Genomic DNA, 22,544 nt, shown 5'->3' with positions numbered 1-22,544 from the left:
TTTATTACATATTTGCTCTGATAGTTTATGAGACCAATAATCTGTAAAAAAAAGAAAAAGAGGTTCTCCATTTCCTGTCAGTGCTACCATTGCTTTCTGATAAAACACACCGCTCTGTCATAAACAACCAATCAGAGCCAGGAAGATTATCTTAGCGCTGTCAATTATCCTTGTGTACATGCTGCAGTTGTGCTAATGGCAGAGAAACAAGTTACTGTTGCAGAAAAATCATTTATCCACAGTCATCAGTGACCAGCATCCATGACAGGCTATGCTGATGGGAACTAGCTGTAGCCTCACAGAGAGCAAGGCAGAGGGTGTGAGCAACCTATACAGCAGTTGTGACTCCATTGATTAAATATTACTCCGAATTATCGAGGTGCAGAAAAAATTTTATTATATAATGAATCTTATTATATAATCTGGGAATTCTGAGTCAATTCAAAACGTTCAAAAATGTACTTTGCAATGTGTTTAAGTTGTTCTTCTTTGCCGCTTCTATCTCTGAATAAACTGCTTGTCGCCTTATTCGTTATTTGTGGCTAATATTCAAAAGCCAGAGTACAGATTTTTAACAATTCTTTGAGTCTTTACGTTCAGCCAGCTAAATGAACTGGTCATAATTGGTCACCGTTGTCTTAAGGGCAAAATCGGGGCAAAAAATTGTGTTGTGTGATCTGGACTCAAGTAAAAGAATTTGATGTGCAAACCTCTTTTTGTTTAAATATAAACTTTTGGCATTTGAAACAGCACGGATCCTTATAGAATTGTTTTAGAGGAATGTTCTATTTGTTTCGACTCTTTTCCTCTTGTCAGTCACATAATTTAAACAGAATCTCCAAACTGTTTGAATAGAAGAATTGATTTCTTAATCGAATCATGACCCTAAAAATCAGAATCGAATCTACATTTTTTGCTAGACACTGAAAAATTTACATTTCTACAAAGTAAAATGCAATTCTGAAGTGAATCCCACAGCCGTCTAGTGCAGCTGTGGGAAATGCAATACTTTTGTGATACTTACATCCACATATTCAAACTAGTGAGTCATAGTTTTCTTAGATGTTTTCCATACATTAGACAACCCTTCCTCTCCCATCACCTCCCACCCCAACCTCCCACTGAGAGCCATAAAAACACGTTTCCTGAGAACTAATGCAGCAGCATGGCACCATTACATCACATCCATCAGCGCCTCTGCACACCCAGATAAGGAAGGTTAGGTACACAGAGCCTCCTACTCTTGTAATGAGGTAATTATGGGTTACGTATGACAGATCCCTACAGTGGCTTTATTTGTGCAACTGTTTGTGGGCCACAGTGACAAAGGCTGCAATTACTTGCACTCTGTTATTTCCTGCCAGAAACGTTGAGTTGGCTTTGTGTTTAGGTGTCAGTTAGGTAAACGTATGTACGTAGCAATATGAGTCGTGCTTCTCTTTTTGTCTATTCATCACAACAGTTTGCTTCCAGTGGGGAGAGGCTGTGGTTATTTCAACCTTATGAAAACTAAATATAAGGTGTGAAGAAAAGGAGAGGCAGAGGTTTCTGTCTGACATGAAAAGTGAGGAAACAAGTTGATGAAAGATTGCTCACAAAATTTCTACACATTAAACCATCAAACCTCACAATATTCTGTCTTAAAGGGGCAACATCATGTAAAATCAACTTTTTGAGCTTTATATCATGTTATAATGTTATTCCCTCATGCAAAATAAACACGTTTTTGCCTTGCTTTGTTCATGCATGTTAGAGAAATCTTTTAATCTCCATGACAACCATTCAGCTGTGCAAAACGCCTGCTTGGACCTAACCCAGATTTCAAGGGGCTCCTCAGACCTGCAGTCTCCTAGCTTCTGCCTCACAGAGCAATCATCCTCTGTGATTCACCCACTAGGCTCCTTCAGACTAGCCAGCAGCAATTAGCAAACTCCTGGCAGAGCTGCTTCTCAGTGCAATCCTGGTAAAGAATGTTAATAAGGGGTTAATAGAGGAAGCATGTTGTGATGAAGGTGGAGTTTCAGAAAGAACAGGAGTTTTTAAAGAGACAGAGGCCCAATTTCAAGGCTTTAAATTACAAAGTACATTTTCTTTGAATTCAAATGTGATATATAGCATTTTTGTTACAACTAAAGGTAACATAGTTACTTGACATAGTGTCTAGAAAATACTTCTCCTTTAAGAAAACAAATGTATTTCTTTTTTTTAATGTATTTCATAAATACACTATTGTTTACTATGTTTCATCATAGTAAACAATAATGTAAACCCTATAGTTTTAGGGTTTCCAAAAACTATAGGGTTTTGGAAACCCTATAGTTATCAACTTGATATTTAAGCTGAAATGCCTGACTCGGCATTCTGAGAGCTGACCACACTTTTATGTGTGGATGTTACTACTGACTGAAGTAGACTCAACGATTGGCCATTTCTGTTTTTATTTAAGCACTTAAAATAAGAAAAGAGTTGCTGTTTAAAGAACATTTCTGTGGTTCATGTGAAACGGGAAAGAGCTCGACTCTGAAGAGAACAGAGCACAAGGCTGACTTTCTAGCTTGAACCTCTCAGTTATGGAATATGCTACACTGGCAAATGCTTTAATCCTCGTAGAGGCCCCAAAGCGAGGGTGAGGGTATGTATTTACTAGAATACACATCAATATAAGCAAAAGACAGTTAAAGATATAATCTTATCACTTAGTCTGTTTCAAAATAACAAACATTTTTCGGCATCCTTTCTCTCAGGATATAACATCATATGTACCTAAAATGTACTGGAATAGTCAAACATAAAAGTGTGAGCATGGATATATTTTTTTAGATTAAAATACAATACATGAAAACCTTTTTGTTATGACTGTATATCCAGAAGAGAAAAACATAAAAATGATCCTTTAGGAAAAATGAGGGGATTAAAAAGCATTTAGCGAATCGTAAATCTTAGTAATGATGGGAACAGATATGATGAAAGTGGTTTGAATGAAAGTCTTAAAAAAAAAAAAAACATCCTTATTGCAGGTCAAACCAAGCAGTAACTTGGTGAGAAATGTCCCCAGATAGTCTCCTTGACCTAATATTTCTATGGAAATATGTTCCATGGGTGACATTCTGAGTGAAAAGAGCCACGACTACATTGAATAAGTGCTTTCATACTCCACAAGTCCTTCAGTTAATTGTAAACGTCTCCCTTTTTATTGGTTTTAGTACAGAGTGACGTTAGTCCTAGTCATCCTTCTTGATTCATGGACCATAGCAGTCATTGCATGTAGCCATAAATGACAAAATTTCCTTTAAAATGACAAATGGCTGTGACAGAACGGTTAAAGGCTGCTGGTGGAATTAGAGGTTGACCTCAATGGTGTAATTAGAGGAGAGTCATTCTTTTCTCAGAAGCCCTCTGTATCTGCAGCCCCTCCACCATTATAAAGCAGAAACTAGAATAATAATAATCTTTTCAGGGCTTATTAATAGCAGAGTTCTGCCCAAATGATTGTTCTTAATGTTCTTTTGTCTGGCTTCCTACTTTGTGTGTGTTAGTAAATTATGTGAACAGGGTTTACTATTTTAAAAGACAGACCAACAGACGACAGAACTGAGCTGCTGAGCTGTCTTTACGTTAAGAACCGGCTCAGTGAGCAAAGCCTCATGAAATAGCCAAATCTGGTATGTTCATAATGGGGGTTTACAGTTTCAATGTGTTCATTTCCCATCACCGACAGAAAAATCAGCTTTATCGCAGCCTGAATTCCACAAACTGCACAGCTTTTACGTAGCTTCTTACATCTCCATTATTTCTAATTTTCCTTTTAAACATCTCAAGTGTTAGCCGCTGCTAACTAAAAAGTTAGTTGCAGTAACTCTGTAGCACTCATCATAAATATTACTTACGGTCAGCAGTACACAAGCAGTTTTTAGCAGAAGCTAATGCTACAATGCAAACTTCTATTTGATTTAAACCTGCCCTTGAAAGACTGTAGTCATTGAGCACCGATTTGATTTTGACATTAATTTACATATTCTATTATACTGTTCGGTGCTGTATTTATATTTATAACTTGTTCCCTACCATTTGTTTATTTTGTTCTTGTTTCTTTTTCTGGTTGAACTAAAAAACGGGAAGGAAAAAAACAGGGTGCATAAACTCTTCACTCACTTTAAAATAAGAGCATGAATATATAAGTGTTGATCATCAAAACCTCATCCCAGACTTTAAACGTTATTTACCTTAAAGTTTGCAAAACAGCCACGTAAATCGGCATTTTACAATTTGTCTGGAAAAATTTGTTTGGGGGAAGATAAATGAGCTAAATGTTTTCAACTTTAGCAAAAGCATGAAACAAAAAAATCAGATATGCTATTAGCAGATTAGCATAAATGTGGCACTCTGACAGCAGAAAACACTGTGGCATTTAGCATGTTGTATTCCCTGTTCCAGAAAACAGGGAATACAACATTTATATTATAAAATAAATTTCCAACCGGCTTTGTTTTTAACCAAGGTGAAAACTGTTTAGTCACCAGCTAATGTTTCATCTGTTAGGTAATTATTTTCACATCTGCGTTTTGAGACAAAGAAATGAGGCTAATGGATCCTCTGACTGTGACTTATAAAAAATTGATAGTTTCTTTCTTACACACTCTTCACTGTATTTGTGCCAGGACAGCTGCGGGGCCTGACTTTGGATCTGGTACAGTTGAAGTTGACAGCCATATGGCTGAATGGGCACAGCCTCTCAGGGGAAAGGTTGACATGATTGGGTGGGAAACAAACAGGCTTTGACACTTTGAGGAGACAGGTGTCACTGATACAGAGCCGGTCTGGGTCTGATGTTTCCTTCAGACTCGTGGTATTCTCGTAGGACAGCTTATTATGTGGCGAACTCCAGCAGCATCACGCTGTGCGTCTTCAGGGCCTGCAGCAGCCAGTGCAGTAGTGGCCCATCACAGCACTTTGCTTTGATTGGAGATGATGCGCGTCTTCTGGCCTAAGGACATGAAGGGAAGCCGTCCCGTTTGGTACAGGCAGCCAGACAGGAAATGATAGCTACCATTTACCAGACGGTGCCACCGCAGGAAACTACTCCCCTTTTTGCTGTTGTCACAATGGATTTGACTGTCACCCCCTGTAACAAGACGGCCTTTGCGGCTGGATTTACAACGGAGATGGAAATTGAGGCAGAGTAAGGTGGAAACAGCAATGGTTTCTTCTTCCAAAAACACAGAATCAAGAACAATGTCACAGACGCAACTGCAGCCTTAAATATTTCCAGTTGTGAAAGACCAAACCACCTCCAAATCACAGGGGATCTCAATTTACCAATTTCCACCTATTTGAATAAAAGTCCTTTCATCAAATACAAGCATTTCTATTTACTTTTTATAAATATTTTATTTCATCCTTACACCATAAGCACCATTATAAAACACCACAAAAACTCACAAACAATTCTCCCCCCATGCTTTTCCATGGCCTCCCCCGGATTCACTCCATATCAGCACCGTCACACTTAACATATTACACACTGACATTTGCTCAAGTTTTACAAACCAGTAGCTCCTTTTTCCGAGTAACAATTATCCTCCCTCACTGAGGAGCAGCTGTGCAGAGTCTAGAAAAAAAGGCTGAGTTTCTTTGTCTTGACTTTACACAACTCCTCATGCTTCTTATAAGCAGTGAATGAATTAATCGCAGGATTAATGTAACCCTTGTGTGTATCGGTTTGAAGCGATACAGTTGATGCCAGCTTGGGGTTCGAGTGGACCCCGCCCAGGTGAAAACGACCCAGTTGATGCCGATGCTGGGGATGCCAGCTGTGGGGGTCCATCGTCCTGGATCCCCACAGCAACAACAAGGATCCAACTTGATCCTTGTTGTTACGAACTAACAGCAGCACCATAACGCACAACAGCAAGTAGGGAATGACACCCCCCCAGCGTTGCACACCACAGACTGATCAGGCAGTGCAGCACAGGAGGATCTGAGGGTAAAATGAAAGACTTGGTGTTTCACATTCTTGTTTCTTTTACATCAGATGAAAATTTGATGTATTGTTATGCAGATTTGATCAGTCCCTTTGAGAGAATCAAATAAAAACAGTTTGATTCGTCAATGTGGCTTATCATTTGACTAGTTGATGAAAATTCATTTTATGGCTGCTATCTAGCATTTTAAGTGTTTGACTCTCATATACAATGATGGACACATCACACACTGAATATGTGCAACAGATTTTTGAGCCTACCCTTCCTCTCATCTATCAGTCATTCCACTCGTCTCATGGGGTTTCATTTCGTAAACTCACTCTGTGTAGATGATTTCTTCTTTCTGCTGATTGAAAATGACTTCATCTGTTTGGAAGATGCTACCGTTTGACATGTCTTTGACCAAAATATTTAAAGTATGCAAAATACGTTCTGTATAAAAATTTGAATAATTTAAGAGTATAACTATAAAAGTCTAATTTGAACTCATGTTTCATTTGGAAAAACTCTATAAAGGTGATAGTTCTCTATTTGTAAACCCTGGAATGCTGCAGTAACAATGTGCTCTGCAGAATATCGTCTCAACTTGTCCGTTCTGGTTATTGTCTCCATGACAGATGGCGCTGCTGACAGCGGAGAGCTGGACCTGAGTGGCATAGATGACAGTGAGATCAATTTGGTATGTAGAACCTCTTCATGGATTTTCACTTGATAGCCAAACATTTATACACATCCCTACATATTGCAGAAAACACTTTACAATTATTTCAAAAAATAAAAAAATAAATCAAATGTTTAAAGTGCATCAGGGTGACTGTTGCAGGGTTAATTTCTGAGTTCTTTTTTGTATTTTTTTGTAGTTTTGGCTTAAAACAACATTCTGTGATCTTTATGGAGTCTCATCTGAACTTTGTTTTTGTTAGTAAAACTGAGAACTGAGCACTGTAGAATCTTCAAGGTCTTCTGCTATCAGTCGGTCTGCTGCAACATGCCTGAATCAACACACACACACACATACACACCTTTGTATCACATTCCAACAGCTTGACATGTGCAGACATTGACCGGTCCATAGTATTATCACCCACCCAATTAGATTGCGGTGTGTCCCTAAGTCCAGGCTATTGTCCCAAGAAGATGAATATGTAATGTAATCTGATTACTTTTCGTAAAGGGCCCAGCACTTTTCAACTTTACATGTGGTCAAGACTAAATTAGACTTCAGCTTGCGAAAACTGAGACTAACTTTCCTCAGACTGCTATCAAAAGAACTGGGTGACAGGAAAAGCCAACAAGTGAATGAAAGGGTTGCCAAAATCAATCTTCTCTTTTCTAAACAGACTGTGGCTGCAGTGTTTTGGTTTGCACAGTTTAGTCCTGGAAAACCAAAAGCTGTCAAGATTTTTTCAACAGACGAATCTTAAACGGCTGTGGATGGATGACGATTCGGGCTTGTTGAGCACCCTGCAGTGATTGAGTCACTCTTGAACTTCACATGGAACCAAATGTGAAAAACATGCCCTGTACTTTATTGCTGTAAAATCATTCACTTTTTTTTTGTCTGGAATTGAACTTCTCTATTTTTTTGTATCTCTGCAGTATCTGCTAAGTGACAAAGAAGTCCAAATCAAAACTGCCCTCTGGATGGCAGAAAATGCAGACTACCTAAAAGCGCAAAAAGGTACTGGAGGCCGCATGACCGTTTAGCGTAGGGTGTGCTTCAGTGCAGAATTTTCTTTTTATTTAAGTACATTGGCTGATTTCATACTTTGATGGACCTTTCACTTTTTAAGTCAGCTCTGTAGACACGTTATTGAGCGTTATTATTGTTTACATTTGGAAATTTTGCAGAAGCCCCCAACTCTGGAGGGCAGACAGACTGTCCTTTTACTGCCCTTCCATTGCTGTGATGCTGCAGTAGAACAATCTAATTGTTAAAATGTTCTACTTCACATGTAGGTGTTACTAATTTTGTGCAGTGTGCCACCTGAAATGGAAAGTATCGCAGAAACACCGGTGAACAAAAAAATAAATTGATATCATTCATATTTTTTTTCACCCTCTATTGGCTTTACACTACTCACAGACCTGTTGCCATAGCAACTGACAACAAATTTTAAAAATTAAGCACAGAATTCCGCAGTATATCTACATGTGGGGGTTTTCAAAGTCAAGCTAGCATAACTGACCTACTTTCCTCTCTATTTTCTTTTTTAATAAAACATTTTTTACACACCTGGAAAATGTGATACCATTTGAGCTCTTTGTCTAGCTGTGATTGTGTTGACAATAAATAGCAAAATCTTTTGTATAGGATGTTGCAAGGTGTCTGTAGGCGCACAGATTGTAGTTAATGTTTTTTATGCTCATCATTGTTCTTGTTTGCAGAAAAGGAAGCAAAGATCCAAAAAGAGAAGGAGCTTGGGATCTATAAAGAAAGAAAGGTAAAGCTAATCAACCTGGAAATGTTGGAATTTCAACAGAAACACAAAAAGCTGATCAATGAAAAAAATGCAAAGTAAAATATCTGACAGTTTGAATGTGAAAGTCAGACAAAAGGGCAAAGGTGAGCTTTTATTAAAAGCTTAACTTGTCCTGTACTTAGGTTTTTAATATTTAGAGCAGATTTTGCAGATTTTGTGATTTCAAAATCTGCTCTCAAAACACATTCTGAAAAGAACATGCCATTTACCTCACAAAAGTAGGATAAAATAAAAATCAAAATTTACGAGTTGGGTCAGGAAATCAGGAGTTGACCAGTCGGTTTTCATTTCTAGTGGAGACTGGCCAGAAGGAAGCCGAACAATCTGACCTTTTCCTGATTGTAGAAAGCAAAACTGTGCAGGCAATTATTTCTTGTTAAAGTCATAATAAAAGTCTGTTTTACAGCAACTCATCTTTCACATCATAGCAAGAAAGTAAGAATATTAATATTCTCTTATATCTTGCTAAGGTAGTATTTCTTAAAAACATGGCATAGTGTAAGTGTGGTGTTCTTAGGTCAAACCTTTAAAACAAAACAGAAAATATTTTCATGAAGCTTTAAAACATATAAATGATTTGAGAATGAGAAGGTCATTTGCCTCAGAGAATTGGGGATTAAATAAATAATTTTTAAAAATGCACTTCAAGTTGTCTGTTTTTGGTTTGTGAACCATTTAAGTTCCTGTAAAATACATTGTTTGTGGCTATGTGCCGAACTGTAGAAATATTTATTTTGTTTGTTTTTAGATGAACAACTTTGTCTTTTGGCATTTAAAGTCATGTTTGATTGGGAGTGTTGTCATTGTTTAAAATAATGTCACATTTTACACACTTCAGTTTAAGAGTAGCCTTCCTTTTTGTTTTGAACAGCCCAGACGGCCCTCAAAAAAGCACCCTGCCATCAGAGCCAGCTCTGCTGATGAGGCCATTGAGAAGATGTTGGAGCAGAAGAAGATATCCACCAAGATCAACTACGACGTGTTAAAGGACCTCGTGGTGAAGCCTGGCAGCAGCCCGGCTGATGTGGGAGAGTCACCGAAGGTGGAGCCGCTGGCCCCTAGGACGCCCACCTGCACCCGCAGACCTGCGCCCAGCAGAACCTCACTGAGCCTCAGCATGCCGCTCAACTCTCTGGGAAAACGGTAGGTGGTCCTGTTAGCTTTACTAGAAGATGTTCCTAACAAAACAGCAGATATGTAAATTTGACAAAATCAGAACTGGAAGAGTTACTGTTGGTGGATCTCGTGTGTGTTGTTTTAAGTGATTTTCATGCTATCAATATATATTCAGGACACAATATCTAACTGATGGCATTGGATCTTTGAGGAAAAACAGCTAACTTTAGTATTAATCAGTTAGGTCTGTTCTTTCACAAAAGCAACAAGTAGCACTAACCTGGAGAATAGGCAGCATGCAGACATTACCTGTCATAGAAATATTCAAGCTGAGACATAGAGCAGTGGTTCCCAACCAGTTTTTCACTTGAGAGTCACAGTGTTTTTGTTCCTGATAGTCCAGTAGACTCAGTTTGATTGGGAACTGAAGTTAAAACATTGTCAAACTAACCAAAGTTCCCCTTCTCGCCTGTGGGGGCGCTGCTCCAAGAACCACTTAAGAAAATTCCATAAAAACTTCTGAAAAAGACAAGAGCAAAACTTCTTTTTTCACAAAATGTAAACAAAAATGGAGTGACATCAGCTCTTAGTGTTTGTAGGATTTCTGTTTTGTCTTTGGCTAGAGACCTCTCAGTAGAAGTGCACCGGTTGCAGTTTTCTGGCAGATTACCGACCTTTCAAAAAGCTTAACCTGTTGATTCTGGCCAATACGAATTTTTTTGTCTGAAATGTCGCTCAATATAGCAAGAAAGTTGTTGAGTTGGCAACAGTGGGGTGACTATTGTTAACTGCAAACGTGTAGACATATCTTGATGGGCTGAAGTGTCAGTCAAACCTTTCTCATCGGAGACAGTGGTTGACTCTTAGACATTTGCCAAGCTAGAGAAGATCCGTGGATAAGATCAGCTTCACATGTAAAAAAAAATGAAGAAAATCTCAAAATGAAGAAAATCAGCACAGATAAATCGGCTGACCAATAAATCAGTTCACCCCTTTTACATCTCTGTAGCCCTCTGACCTTATTTTAAATACTTTTTACAATATTGAAGACAACCAACATTGACTTTTTTTAATCTCAGTAGCAGAATCTGTACCAAACCTTTGAATCTTCAAAAAATACAAAGGAAAATTTGTTGGATCCTTCTGGACAGGTGAAGTATGCTCATCAGTAGAGTATACCTCTACTGATGAGGCATGAAACAAACATCAGGATGGTTAATATAGATTGCATTTCAGATAACTCCCAGTGCCTTTGGAATGTGGAACCCCATTAAATCTTCACATCTCCTCTGAGAGGATTTCAGCTGTCCTTTGACAAAAATGCCAGCTTGACTGTTTACTCCGTTTCTTCCAATGCTGTAAAATTTTGCTGAATCAGTAGGTTATGTCAGAGATGAGTGTATCTCTCATAATTTCCACCTTAGGCATATAAATCTGACTATAATTACGTTAGCTTAGTGATCCTTAAGTACCTCAAACTACTAAATCATCTCTGTCCCTAACAGATAGCCAATTAAATCAAGACTAGATGGATCCCAGCTCTTTCTTTACTGCCACACCAGCCATTCATTCTCTTCTGCTACTCTCAGACCTAGATGATATTTTTTTCCCCTGGCTTCAATCTGTAAACACTAGAAGGCTCCACCTCGTTTCCTTCCGCCTGACTAAGATAATCAGCTGCGACAGGAGGACAGATGCTCGGTTTGCCTCTCCACTCCTGAGGGATATTCCTTTTTTTTTTTTAAACCAACTTCTCAAATCCACAGAAAGGATTTGTCTGTGGGTGTTGCTTTGACGACAAGCAGTCACAGAAAAGATCCGCTCTGTTCCTTTTGAAAGAATTTAATCGTTCTGGGTTTGCCGTACAGAAAAAACTAAATGGTTTTCACTGTATTTGATTTTGGGAGGAATTGGTTTTCCTACATGGCTTTGTTTTCTAAAGCCCTTTGAGTTAACGCTGGGTTTGGGTGCCATCTTTGAGCTTTAGTGGACCCCTGTAGGGGCAGCTGTTTGGTGATTAAGGGGATGTAAAGCCCCACTGTTGGCTCTGTCTCTCATCTTTCGGTTAGTTCATCTCTATTCATTGGTTGCCGTTTTCTTTGTTAAGCCGGTTCTGAATCATGATGTAGTGTGCTGTTTGGTCTCAGAGACGCTGAAGGATTTTGATAAGTCTGTTAAGTCTGCTGCAGTTTATCATGCTCTTTTTAGCACAAGCTACTTTTGTTGTTAAACACATTTATAAACCCTGCAGCAGACCTAGCTTATTACTTGCCTCTCCACAATGAGGATTTCAGAAATTCTGCTATGAATATAGGATTTAGTACCATCTTTATACAATATTTTGACTGATCTTGACAGATCCCCATAGTATTTGATGAGTTTTACATTTATGTCCACTTTTATCAGGCATGGTTCTATAACATGTAAGAATCCCTCAACATCAAGTCCTGTCAGATTAGTGGACATGAATCCCATATCTACTATCATCTAGTAGTTGCTGCCTGGTTATCATCTTCTCTGTTCTATGTCTCTGTTAGGTGCAGTGAAAGTGAATACTGTGTTGGTGATCAGTGGAAAGGCTTATGGATTCTTAAATTAGAGGAAAATGTGTAAACAGAGAAAATATGCTCTCCTACTGTAGAAACATACTTCAGCTCTCAACAAAGCTCTGAAATTTGAAGACCCTTGAACCAGTTCATGAACAAAAGACGTATGGAAGATATGGAAACACTCTGAATGGAAGATCTGGACAGCCTCTGTGTTTGGGGTTTCCTCCTGGGACAGATACAGTTGTCACAGAGTTTAATATTTTTAGGTCTAATTTATTTAGATTTGTAGTCTTTAAATTGAGACTGTTTCTAATAAGGGCCAGAGACATCACTGTATTTGTTTGATTCACAATATTTGACTTGGCTCAGTGGAGTGACAGCAGCTCCTCCTCTGCCGTCCAGACATCTTCCATAGGATGTCTGGACAGCATGACAGAAGCTAAGGGGTAAAAAAAAAAATTGGGCCATTTGGATAAAATCCCTGTTTTATCTGCCAAATGAAACAAAATGCAGCCTAACAAACAATTAACACTGTTCACATGCAGTTGATTTTAGCGTGATGGATGGTTTCCTGAAGCCTCAAGAAGGCGCGCCTTGCTACCTAAAGGTTATGTTATCTTTCCTGCCATGTTAGTCTTCACTCCCAAAACCTTACATTTTATTCACTCTTCCAGCTCTGCTTTATTGAACCCCCACCAGCACCACCTCCTCCACCTTGCCAAGCTATTACCAGTCTTCAGCCATTGGCTAAACTACTTCCCTCAATCATCTTTTCAGCTCAGGCTGAGTGTCATTGGCAGTAAGCTGATTAGGAACGCACGGCTAAACCCAGCAGAGACTGAAAGCCCAACGTAGCGTCTTGCCTGAGTGGATGGATAAAGCCAGCGACGGAGGAGCGCAAGGGGAGGGAAAGTGAATGTGCAGACGAAGTAAAATGGGGTGGACAGGATGGGAGGCTGATTAATAGTTTGAATATCATTCTGTGTCACGGTGCATCTCTTTGGGTAATTAATCTGTGGTATACATTTTAACTGCAGCTTAAAGATGGGTTAATGAGATCGGGGAGAAACTGCAGTTTGACTGCAGATGTATAAGGAAGAATTCATGTAATACAATGTGCAGCGTTAAGTAAGACAAACCTGAATAGTAGGCATGATGGATCTGTGTGTTTTACTGTAATGAGTACTAAGTGGTTTGTAGTATAGCCTGAAGACATCTGAGTTAATATAATAGCTGCATCAGACTCATATTTAAATGTGCCTTAAGATGTATAAAGGAAACAATTTTAGCTGTCAGTGAGCAAATGGTTTCTGCCTTTAATTATTACCATGGTGAAATTAGTGTTAGGCATGGACCAGTAGGATGTTCTTATTGTTTGATAACTTAGCTACAGTCATTCATGCTGCTGCTGGAAAGATGACTTACTGATTGTTCCAGTTCTAATGATAATATTATAGAATAATATTGAACAACGGAACAGTTCTGACAGAAGTTTGGCTTTAAAAAACAAAGTTTTTAAAACCTTGGCATAAGTTTGATATGTATGAGAGCATATTAGGGCTAAAAATGAGTAAATTTCCATCAGAAAACTGACATTTTAGATTCTCTCAAATTTTCCAGAAAAAATAAATTTGAATTTCTGATTTTTAAAAGTTGGAGAAAAAAAAAGAAAAATTCCAAGAAAATCTCTGAGAGTAGTCTCCAATTTATGAGTGCTTTTTTGTGATTGTTGTGTATTTGTATCACACAGTGCATTTATATACTTGTGCTGAGAATGTGCCCTGTGGTGAAAAGGTTTACAGGGTGTGAATACTTTCACAAAGCACTGTAAATAAACACACACTGTTGCATGCATGGCTTGTTGTTCAACTGCATGTGAGCTACAATTTTCTTCTCTACTTTTCAAGAAAGATTCTCTGAGTGAACCCTGTTGGATTTGCATTGAGCAGCGCTGGTTCTTCATATTTAAGTTTCAGTGATTTGGACGTCGTCTGAAGCGTTTGGATCTGGTCTATTCTGGACAGACCGGGTTGTCCTAATGTCTCTCCACATGCTGAGATCAAGACCTCAGTGAGAACACTGCTCTCTATTGTACTCTGCGGGAGGGAGTGATTTATTTGTACTCACTATGTCGCCTGCTCCATTGACCGAGAGTCACTCCCTGCTATTGTGAATGGTCGCCATGGTGATAAAAGGCTGCCAAGAAGTCTGCCACTGCAAGCCTGGCAACTCTGCTGATGGCCTTTTGATCTTTGACCTCCTCAATAGACCTTAGGGAGCTGATATTAATGATTGCCGTCACACCGAAAGCAATTAGCTTCACTGTGAATAAATATTTTGACAGAAAGTAGAAAACCGTTGCCAGCAGATCTGTGTTGTTGAGGACTATTGATCCAAAGTCTGGAGCATAAAGGCTTTAAACCACCCAGTAAAAAGAGGGGAAGTTTCCTTTCATCAAACAATATGAAGTGGCAGTAAGTCGTATTGTTTTTTTTTTTCGACTAAGCAAAAGTTTCCCTTTGAGAGAGACAATATTTATTCTGAGAACAGCAACAGATGTGTATTTGTCTCATAGTGGTGGATCTGTATTGCTGGTTGGTTCTTCCGGTCCAAACAGAATCAGCAAATTGGTTCATTTTTTCCTGAGTTTTGCTACCTGACATCTGCCACCGTCCTCACCCTGAAGACGTGTGCTGCTCCTTTTCTCAACACATGCATCACACTTAGTCTGTTCTATTAATTTCTTAATGATAATTTGATTCAAAACTTATTTCTTCTTCAGACGTTTCTCCATCTATCTGACCTTTTAAGTTCTGTTTGCTTTTACTTTTGGCATGTTGGTTTTGGGTTGATGTGCAGAAGCTTTCTTCTCGTAAACATGGCTGTTAGCCATGAAGTTCAAAGAGTTTAGCTTTAGCATTATCTGACATAACTTTTTTCTCTCAGTATTTCATTGGCTTATAATCTTTTCCTTTTCCAGCAGTGGAGTCTTGTGCAGTGCATAAAAACTATTGAAGGATTGACTTGTTTCTAATCCCATCCATTCACTCTGATCAGCTTCCCTGTCCCTGCTAAAGAAAAGGTTCATCCCTACATGAAGCTGCTGCCACCGCCATGGTTTTTTCTGGATGTTTGAGTTTTCTGATGTTGGAGATTAAAACTTCCAGCTTCAGCTCATTGTTTGATGAAAGGGGCCAAACGTCTCTGTTATTGCAGCGCAGTTACAGGAAAAGTATCACAGTTTGGGCAGATGTGAATGAGTCGGTTTAGACTTTGAATAATTCAGTTTTCTAGTACAGATGATATCAAAATATAGATTTTTTTACAACCATAATCCAATTGGTTGGGAAACCCTGCATCATATATGTGGATTCATGGGCAACAGCAGCCAGTTATCCAAACCGTTTGACTCAACTTCACCGACTCCCAAGGTGCACAGAGAGGACTAAAAATCTGTAAAAGATGAATCGACGGATTACTAAACCCACAACTCCCAGACTGACTTTTACCGCCCTCCCAAATTTCCTTCAAATATATTTTGTACCGTACTGTATTTTTGTTTTGTTTTTTTCTCCCACTAAGACAATTTCTTTTTTTTCTTTTTTTTTAATCCGAAGAGTTTTTGTGGCGCTACTGGCTCATATTTTTTACAGTAAACAGGATGAGGAGAAGGGGAAAGACATGCGGCAAGGGTCGCCGGGACCGGGAGTCGAACCCGCGACGTCCGAGTCGAGGACTGAGGCCTCCAAACGTGGGGTGTGCTAACCCCCTGCGCCACAACAACATGCCCCGACAATTTCTAACTTAAAATGTTGACAGTGTAAAGTTGGCTGGTCAACTTGACACAAGGTAGTATAGGTGATACTACCTACAAGTTCTAGATAACTTTATTGAAAGATCAATGCAGTTCAGCTGGTGACCCTCATGGAGGCCACAAGTTAAAATGTGTCATTGGTCTTTCAACAGTTGTGTGCACCATGTCTAAAACGCCATAGTTTTACTTTGATACTTCTTTTCTTGACCTCTCTGTGACCTTTGCCTGCATTTTTTGCTTTTATTCCTCTACCAGGTTCCTATTGTCCCTCACCATTCCCCTCCCTGACAATGTCCATCTCAGGCCGCAGGGGAGTTGCTCTTGTCTAACACATGTGACCTGAATATTTCTCTCCGTAGTGAGGGGTCCACCACCTTGTCTGGGATATTATAATAAGGTTTGAGAATGAAGGGGGGTAGCGTGGGGGGTGAAGATGAAACATTCCCCGCTCTCCCGTCCTTTTACCCCGGTTACAGCAGATTAATTAAAAGCTCACTCACACTCTCCGTCTTATCAGAGAGAGTTGAGCTCGGCACCCGGCTGGGTGGGCATGAAAGAAGGTGGGGAGCCCCCGGGAGTTATGTTAATATCAGCCAGCATGGTGGGATTTCTACTTAGGTATTACCGCCAGTGGTAAATTCATTGCTGATTATCTCTTGGGCTGTCTAAGAAAAGATTTCCTTCTCAGAGAGACATGTCACTCAAAGATGGGTCTGAGCTCCTTCTCATTCACACCATTTCACTGTCAGTTTCTTGGAGTCCATAGAGATTTAGAGAAGGTAGGACTCTAACAAAGTTATTTGCTGGTATTTCCTTGCAAATCGGCTACATTGTCCAGAGTTTCTGTAGATTATGAATGTAAAAGAATCAATTTATAACTAGGCGTAGCACAGGCCAGGATTTGTGGCCAAAACACAAATATTTGGACCAATCAGTGTCATATGCGTTTGGTTTTCAGTCAAACTGAAGCTCATATTATCCACCAGACTGCCTTGTTGAGCTATTTGTTGTCTACGTCTTGATTTCCAAAGACTTTCACAGATAAAAGGATGAGACTGCAGTGCCTCGCATACACCCCAAACATTTTCCTGTTTCTCACAACACAACCAAACACAGACTTTATATAAAAAACCAAGAGAAAGGAAAATAAATAATTAATTTTATGAACAACAGAGCTTATTAAAAATGTGTGTGGGTTTTTTTTTTTTTTTAATGAAGAATGTAGTGCTAACGACAGTCGTCTGAAGCTAAGTAGCTAACTTGGTAGATCCTGAGTCTAATTAAACTCCAGTAAAAATGAGCGTGTTCAATAAATGAATTAGACATGAATATTTATAGAAATAGTGCAAAGTAGAGATGTGAATCGCAGTCGAGGTGCATTGAGGGTGGTTTTCATTAGAAAAGCTTCACTTCCTGATGCAGCTTTCTTAACACAATTAAGCCTGATAAACATGGAAGATCCATCCACCTGTCCACTGATAAAATCCAGCATCAGTTTTCCTTTCCTCTCTTCTATCAAGTTTTCTAAATTACATATATTAGCTACTAATGTATTTATAGCCTTAATAATAGGATGTAACTTGCTTGAATCTCAACATTAATATTATAAGACAAATTAAATTGGATTCATTTTGTTTACATAGAGCCAATTCATGGGTTTCATACTTTTAACCATTGCATTATTTACATCCTCTGTAAAGATTAAAAATGTAATTCCATGTAGGTTTTTCTGATTCTATGTCTTTAATCCTCATTGTGTTGCAGACTGCAGCCGTTCATCAGCAGACAACCCAAGAAGAAGCTGGCTGTGGAGCAGGTGAGCTTCCTGTTCATTCGCTCTGCAGCTAATATATCACTTTCTGTAAAACTTCACTCCGAGTTTCCAGAAGGCCGACAATATTTTGGCACAGAGCCAAACCGCATCAACTGCGCCCTCTAAAAATAACCCCACTTATGTATGAACTGACCAAAAGAACCCGCTAAAAACAAGTTAATTTTTAGGTCAGATAATTGTTTTTTGTAAATATTCAAGCAATATTAAAATTTTAGATTTTCATTGGAGTTCTCCTTTAAGTTAAGTGGAATTTATTTACTAATCATGTGACTTCTGAATGCAACTGGTTTCATCAGGACTATAACACTGTTCAACATCCAAAACATTGTCTGGGGTTTTTCATCTGTTTTAGGGTCATGTTGATGAATCTCATTGGTTTTGCTCAATCAAGTTGACTTTCTGAACTATGGAGCAACATGAGCATCAAAATGCAGGACTTGTTCTGACATCTGGATCAATGAGTGATGAGCAGGAGGAGAGATTCCATCAGGACACAAAAGAGTCGGAGAATTTTACCCAACGAAGACGTCTTACCCTTATTAGAATTTATTATTCAATTTATAGAAATCCAAGTTTGTGACATTTAATTATTACACTCTGTCAGAAAACTTTTTTTTTCTCCTAAAATCTGTTTTTGGTTTAGAAATATGAACTGAAATGACCTTGATTTGACTTGATTATATGAGCCACTAAACTGGTGAAAATAATCAGCGTCTCTTCCTGATTGTTTGTCAGACTGAAGCCCCTCCCCCCCGAGCAGTGACAGCAGAGGCCCCGCCCAGTGCAGTTGTCGAGAGTGGGCCAGTCCTGTATGATGATGCAGACGAGGAAGAGGACGAAGAGGAGGAGACCTGTGTCAGTGCCATGGAGCTGCTGGGCGGCGACGGTCAGTTTAAACACACAGCAGGTGTTTACCTTTGAGAGCGCCTGATGAATAAATGTAGTTAGTTGCTACTTAAATATGTTTTTTTTAATTGTTTTTTCATTTTAAACAAGTGGTACCATATTGTCAAATTTCCCATTTTGTTTCATCACTTATGTTTTTTTTTTAACAAAATAAGTCTGGAGAAACTGAAGCATCTTCTCATCAGATCTCTTTATACCACAATAAGGCTGCATTCACACTGCAGGCAAACATCCAAATTCAGTTTTTTTCTTTTCACCCCACAGAAAAATTCTGTGCCACTTCCACATGTGGTACCAAGTTGTAGATGTTTTTCAAAGCGATATTTATGATAATAAATATTTTTTTATATTTATGTTAATACAGAGGAAAACAATGGCTGACATTATAATTTTGAACTTATAAAAAAATGTCTGTCATATTAGTTGCGCTTTATTTTCATTTGCTTCTTTTGCGTGATGATCTTGTAATGATGCTCTCCACTCTCATTGATGAATAAACTTTAAAACTAATCCATAAACTTCCTCATCCATTATTACTTCTGTAAACTGTATTACTTCAGTGTGACGTCTATGTTCTTCTTCGGTTCACTTTGGGATCCTTATCCGTTTACACAGAAGTCAGATTGCGGGAGTCTAGTCTCATTTAATTAATAATATGAACAACCACGTAAAATATATATATATTTCAGCAAAAAATCAGAGTTGAGCATCGAGACCTGCTGTATGAATGTAACAGATATGTCATTTACATGGCTTTAACAAGACAAATACATTTAGAGTTTGAGATTCCAATTAAAATGTAACCTAAAGCAGTCCAGCTCATTGCTTTGAGTCACCGCAGCAGTTCCTCATACTGAGGAACATGTTGTGAAAGTGGAAAGGAAGAATTTTCTTTTCACAGGAGGAAACCTCCAGCAGGAATCTGATTCAGGACCACATGTGGAAGTGACTCAAACCCGACTCAAAACAATCAGATCTGATCCAGAGGCAAGATAAACTCAAACCTGAGTGACCCACTCACGACATGGTCATTCCTTTTTTTCCCCCTCTGTCTCTCCCTCCCTCCAGGTTATGGATGTGACGGGGATTATGATGATGGGTACTAGCCGCATCGTCCACCTGGCTCATCATTCCCAGCCGGCCTTGGAATCTGAAGTTTCTTCACTAACAGGAACCCAAAACAAGCTGCTAAGGATTGGACACAGGAGTAGAAGTTTACAGAACGCCATGCTGCTTTGCTCCAGTCAGGCTGAAGTTGGATGACCTGGTGGTCGGATGGTGGCGGAGCGTGGTTATAATGCTGCTCTTTTAACGGCCCACTGGATCGTTTGCAGGTTGGACTTGCAGGTTTGTGTTTTTTTAACCAGTGGAAACAACCTTTTAGGAAGATCCTCCTCCAGTGAGGCTGTTCTGGACTTGTTGCTCCTGTACTACATCTCTCCTGAGAGCTTCCATCCAGACCTGTGTTGGTTTTGTTTTGTGATTAGTTGTTCTCATTACCTTTTGGATGGAAGTTGAAACGGCCTCTTAGGTTGAAGACAATGTTCTCCAGGTCCATCGAGGCACAGGTATGGCAAAGTTTACAATTTTGTTTTCTAATTATTTGGGAATGGCCTTCCCCTATTTACTTTCTGCCGAAGCTGAAAGTAACATCTGATTTAGGTTCTACGTTGCTTCCAATATCCTTTGGAGGGCTCAGAAAGCTTTCAAATTAGAAGTTGGAAATACATTTTTGTTAATATATTTTGCGTGATGGAGTTTTGTTAGGGCTGAGATCTCTTTTTGAATGATTGCATGTTAAGGTTAGGATTATTTTTGCTGTATTGACAGAGCAGTATTCTTAAAGTGATGACTGTGATTATGTATGTATGTAGTACAGTAAAGACATCACTAACTGGGAAAACAAATGTTTGGGAGCCGTGCCTTTCTTCAAACGACTATAAAATCTCAGGGAGATGGTGGAGGAGATCGATCTTTTCACAGATTATCTGTCTCATGGCATACTGTCACAACATGGTGATCGTTTTAACAAATATTTTAAAAATGTTTTATTGCAAAGCTACTTACTATAACTTTCAATCATCTGACTCAGCTGAAAAAAAATCATATTTTGTCAAGATGTGGTTTGACATGCTTAGTTACAGTGACATAAAGTTAAATACTCATGGTTCACATTAACTGGGCTGGGCTTTCAGATCTAAAGGACCAGATATTCAACCCAACCAGACAAGAATAAAGACCAGAATAGGAGGAAAAAAATCTTTTCTCAGTGAGTTCTGCTCAATTAAACTGTTCTAAAAATTCAAGCTCTTTTTTTAACTCTGGGAAACAGAAGATTACCAAACTGTACAGGAAATTAAATCTAAAAATTTATATAGTCTCAGTCATTAACTCCTACCCAGAATATCCTCCTCAAATCCGGTCAAAGCCGGAATTGACTGGAATTGTTGAAGTGGCTCTCCTGAAAAAAGCCAAAGAGACAGTGTTTGGAAAGAGGAATACCTCAAATATAGCAATTTTCTTTTCCTACTCTTGTTTGGAAACCCGAGAATGTTTCGTCTGTGCAGTTGGAATAATTTGTCTAAAGCTGTTGATTATCATCAAATTTTGGTCCAAAATAGCAGCAAACATCTGGAGAAGTGACCCAAACCACAAACTCTTTGTTCCATTCCTCAGCTCAAGCAGAGGGTTCCCAGAGATCCCGGGACTTTTCCTCCGTCTTTGTGTTGTTTCAGATCAACCTGCTGTTCCCTCCCCTGTCGCCAGAGGGCAGTGTATGAATCATTCACACTGAGGATTTGCTGTTGACTGTGCTTTGTCATCAGAACAAATAAAACATTTCATTTTAATATGCTGACATTACTTTCCTCATTGCATACTCTTAAAAACATAACATGAACTTGATCTTATAAATAAACAGTCAGTGCTTTTATTGTTTCCACATCCTCAAACCATTACCTGCCTCATGTTGTTCAGTTCAGCACCACCCAGATGGAGGACGGAGGTGGAGTTAAAAGCAGCTCTGCTCTCCAGTGGAGCAGGTAAAACAGAAACAGGAGGCGCGACCCGCAGCAGCGGCTGCGTTCTCGCCGACCTCCGTTTTTTTCCCCTCCTTCATCTCAGATTCCTTTTCTCCTGTAACTGAGACAAAGACACAGAGATGTAGTTAGTCTTTTATTTCTTTACGTTGACCTGTTTGTAATAGTCTTGGGTGTTTCTAATTGATTTCAGTTCCTGTTTACATTTTCACAGAACGGTCAAAGAGCAAGTTAAATTCGAAAATGTATTCGTACTTTATCTTTTTCTTCCATACTAATTCAGACCTAGAAAATATTTATAATTGTACTCCACACTTTTCAAAACTACAAGCAAAACAAACTTTGGGAGACTTCCAGAAAATTCAGTGTTTCCTCCAAATGTAATGATTGTCATTATGGCCAAACGGTTTTATCAGACCACAGAACATCTCTCCAGAAATAGAGATCTACATCCCTGCATCTTTAAACTGGCTTTTTATGTTTCTTTTGAAGTAAAGATTTTCTCCTTGTTGAGCGGCTTTTCAGGCCACCTGGGTCCAGTTTGACTGTGGATAATGAATCTGTCTCACCAGTTTCAGCAGCATTTCCACAAGATGTTTGGCTTCTCTGTGGTCTATGAATTCATTTTGGACAAAAACCCATTTTCTAGGACACAGGACCTATCAAGTGACATATCAGAGGTTTTCTTCTGAATTTGAAGTTACAAAAAAACTTTTTGAGGAATGTTATAGCTAAGCTTTCTGACATTTAACAAATAGGAATTATTCTGTTCATTGTAACTTACCAAAAACAGGAGAAAGTTCTGATTTAACTTCAGATAGAA

The 22,544-nt window shown here is 38.9% G+C and overlaps 1 protein-coding gene across 1 annotated transcript in view; it reads left to right on the top strand.

The window, feature by feature from the left end:
* The window catches only part of brf1a (BRF1 RNA polymerase III transcription initiation factor subunit a), a 64,040-nt gene extending 42,536 nt beyond the window's left edge, over window positions 1-21,504 (top strand). Inside the window, exons 13-19 of the mRNA XM_055057169.1 lie at window positions 6,599-6,660; window positions 7,581-7,662; window positions 8,370-8,425; window positions 9,336-9,607; window positions 17,708-17,759; window positions 18,513-18,663; window positions 19,752-21,504. Coding sequence (XP_054913144.1) covers window positions 6,599-6,660; window positions 7,581-7,662; window positions 8,370-8,425; window positions 9,336-9,607; window positions 17,708-17,759; window positions 18,513-18,663; window positions 19,752-19,789 — 713 coding nt within the window. The 3' untranslated portion in view covers window positions 19,790-21,504. The remainder of the gene's footprint in view (window positions 1-6,598; window positions 6,661-7,580; window positions 7,663-8,369; window positions 8,426-9,335; window positions 9,608-17,707; window positions 17,760-18,512; window positions 18,664-19,751) is intronic.
* Window positions 21,505-22,544: the final 1,040 nt, after the last annotated feature.

This window comes from Poeciliopsis prolifica, unplaced genomic scaffold (assembly GCF_027474105.1).
Source record: "Poeciliopsis prolifica strain line A6 unplaced genomic scaffold, Auburn_PproV2 SCAFFOLD047, whole genome shotgun sequence".
NCBI lineage: Eukaryota > Metazoa > Chordata > Actinopteri > Cyprinodontiformes > Poeciliidae > Poeciliopsis > Poeciliopsis prolifica.
This window is presented reverse-complemented; position numbering and strand designations above follow the sequence as displayed.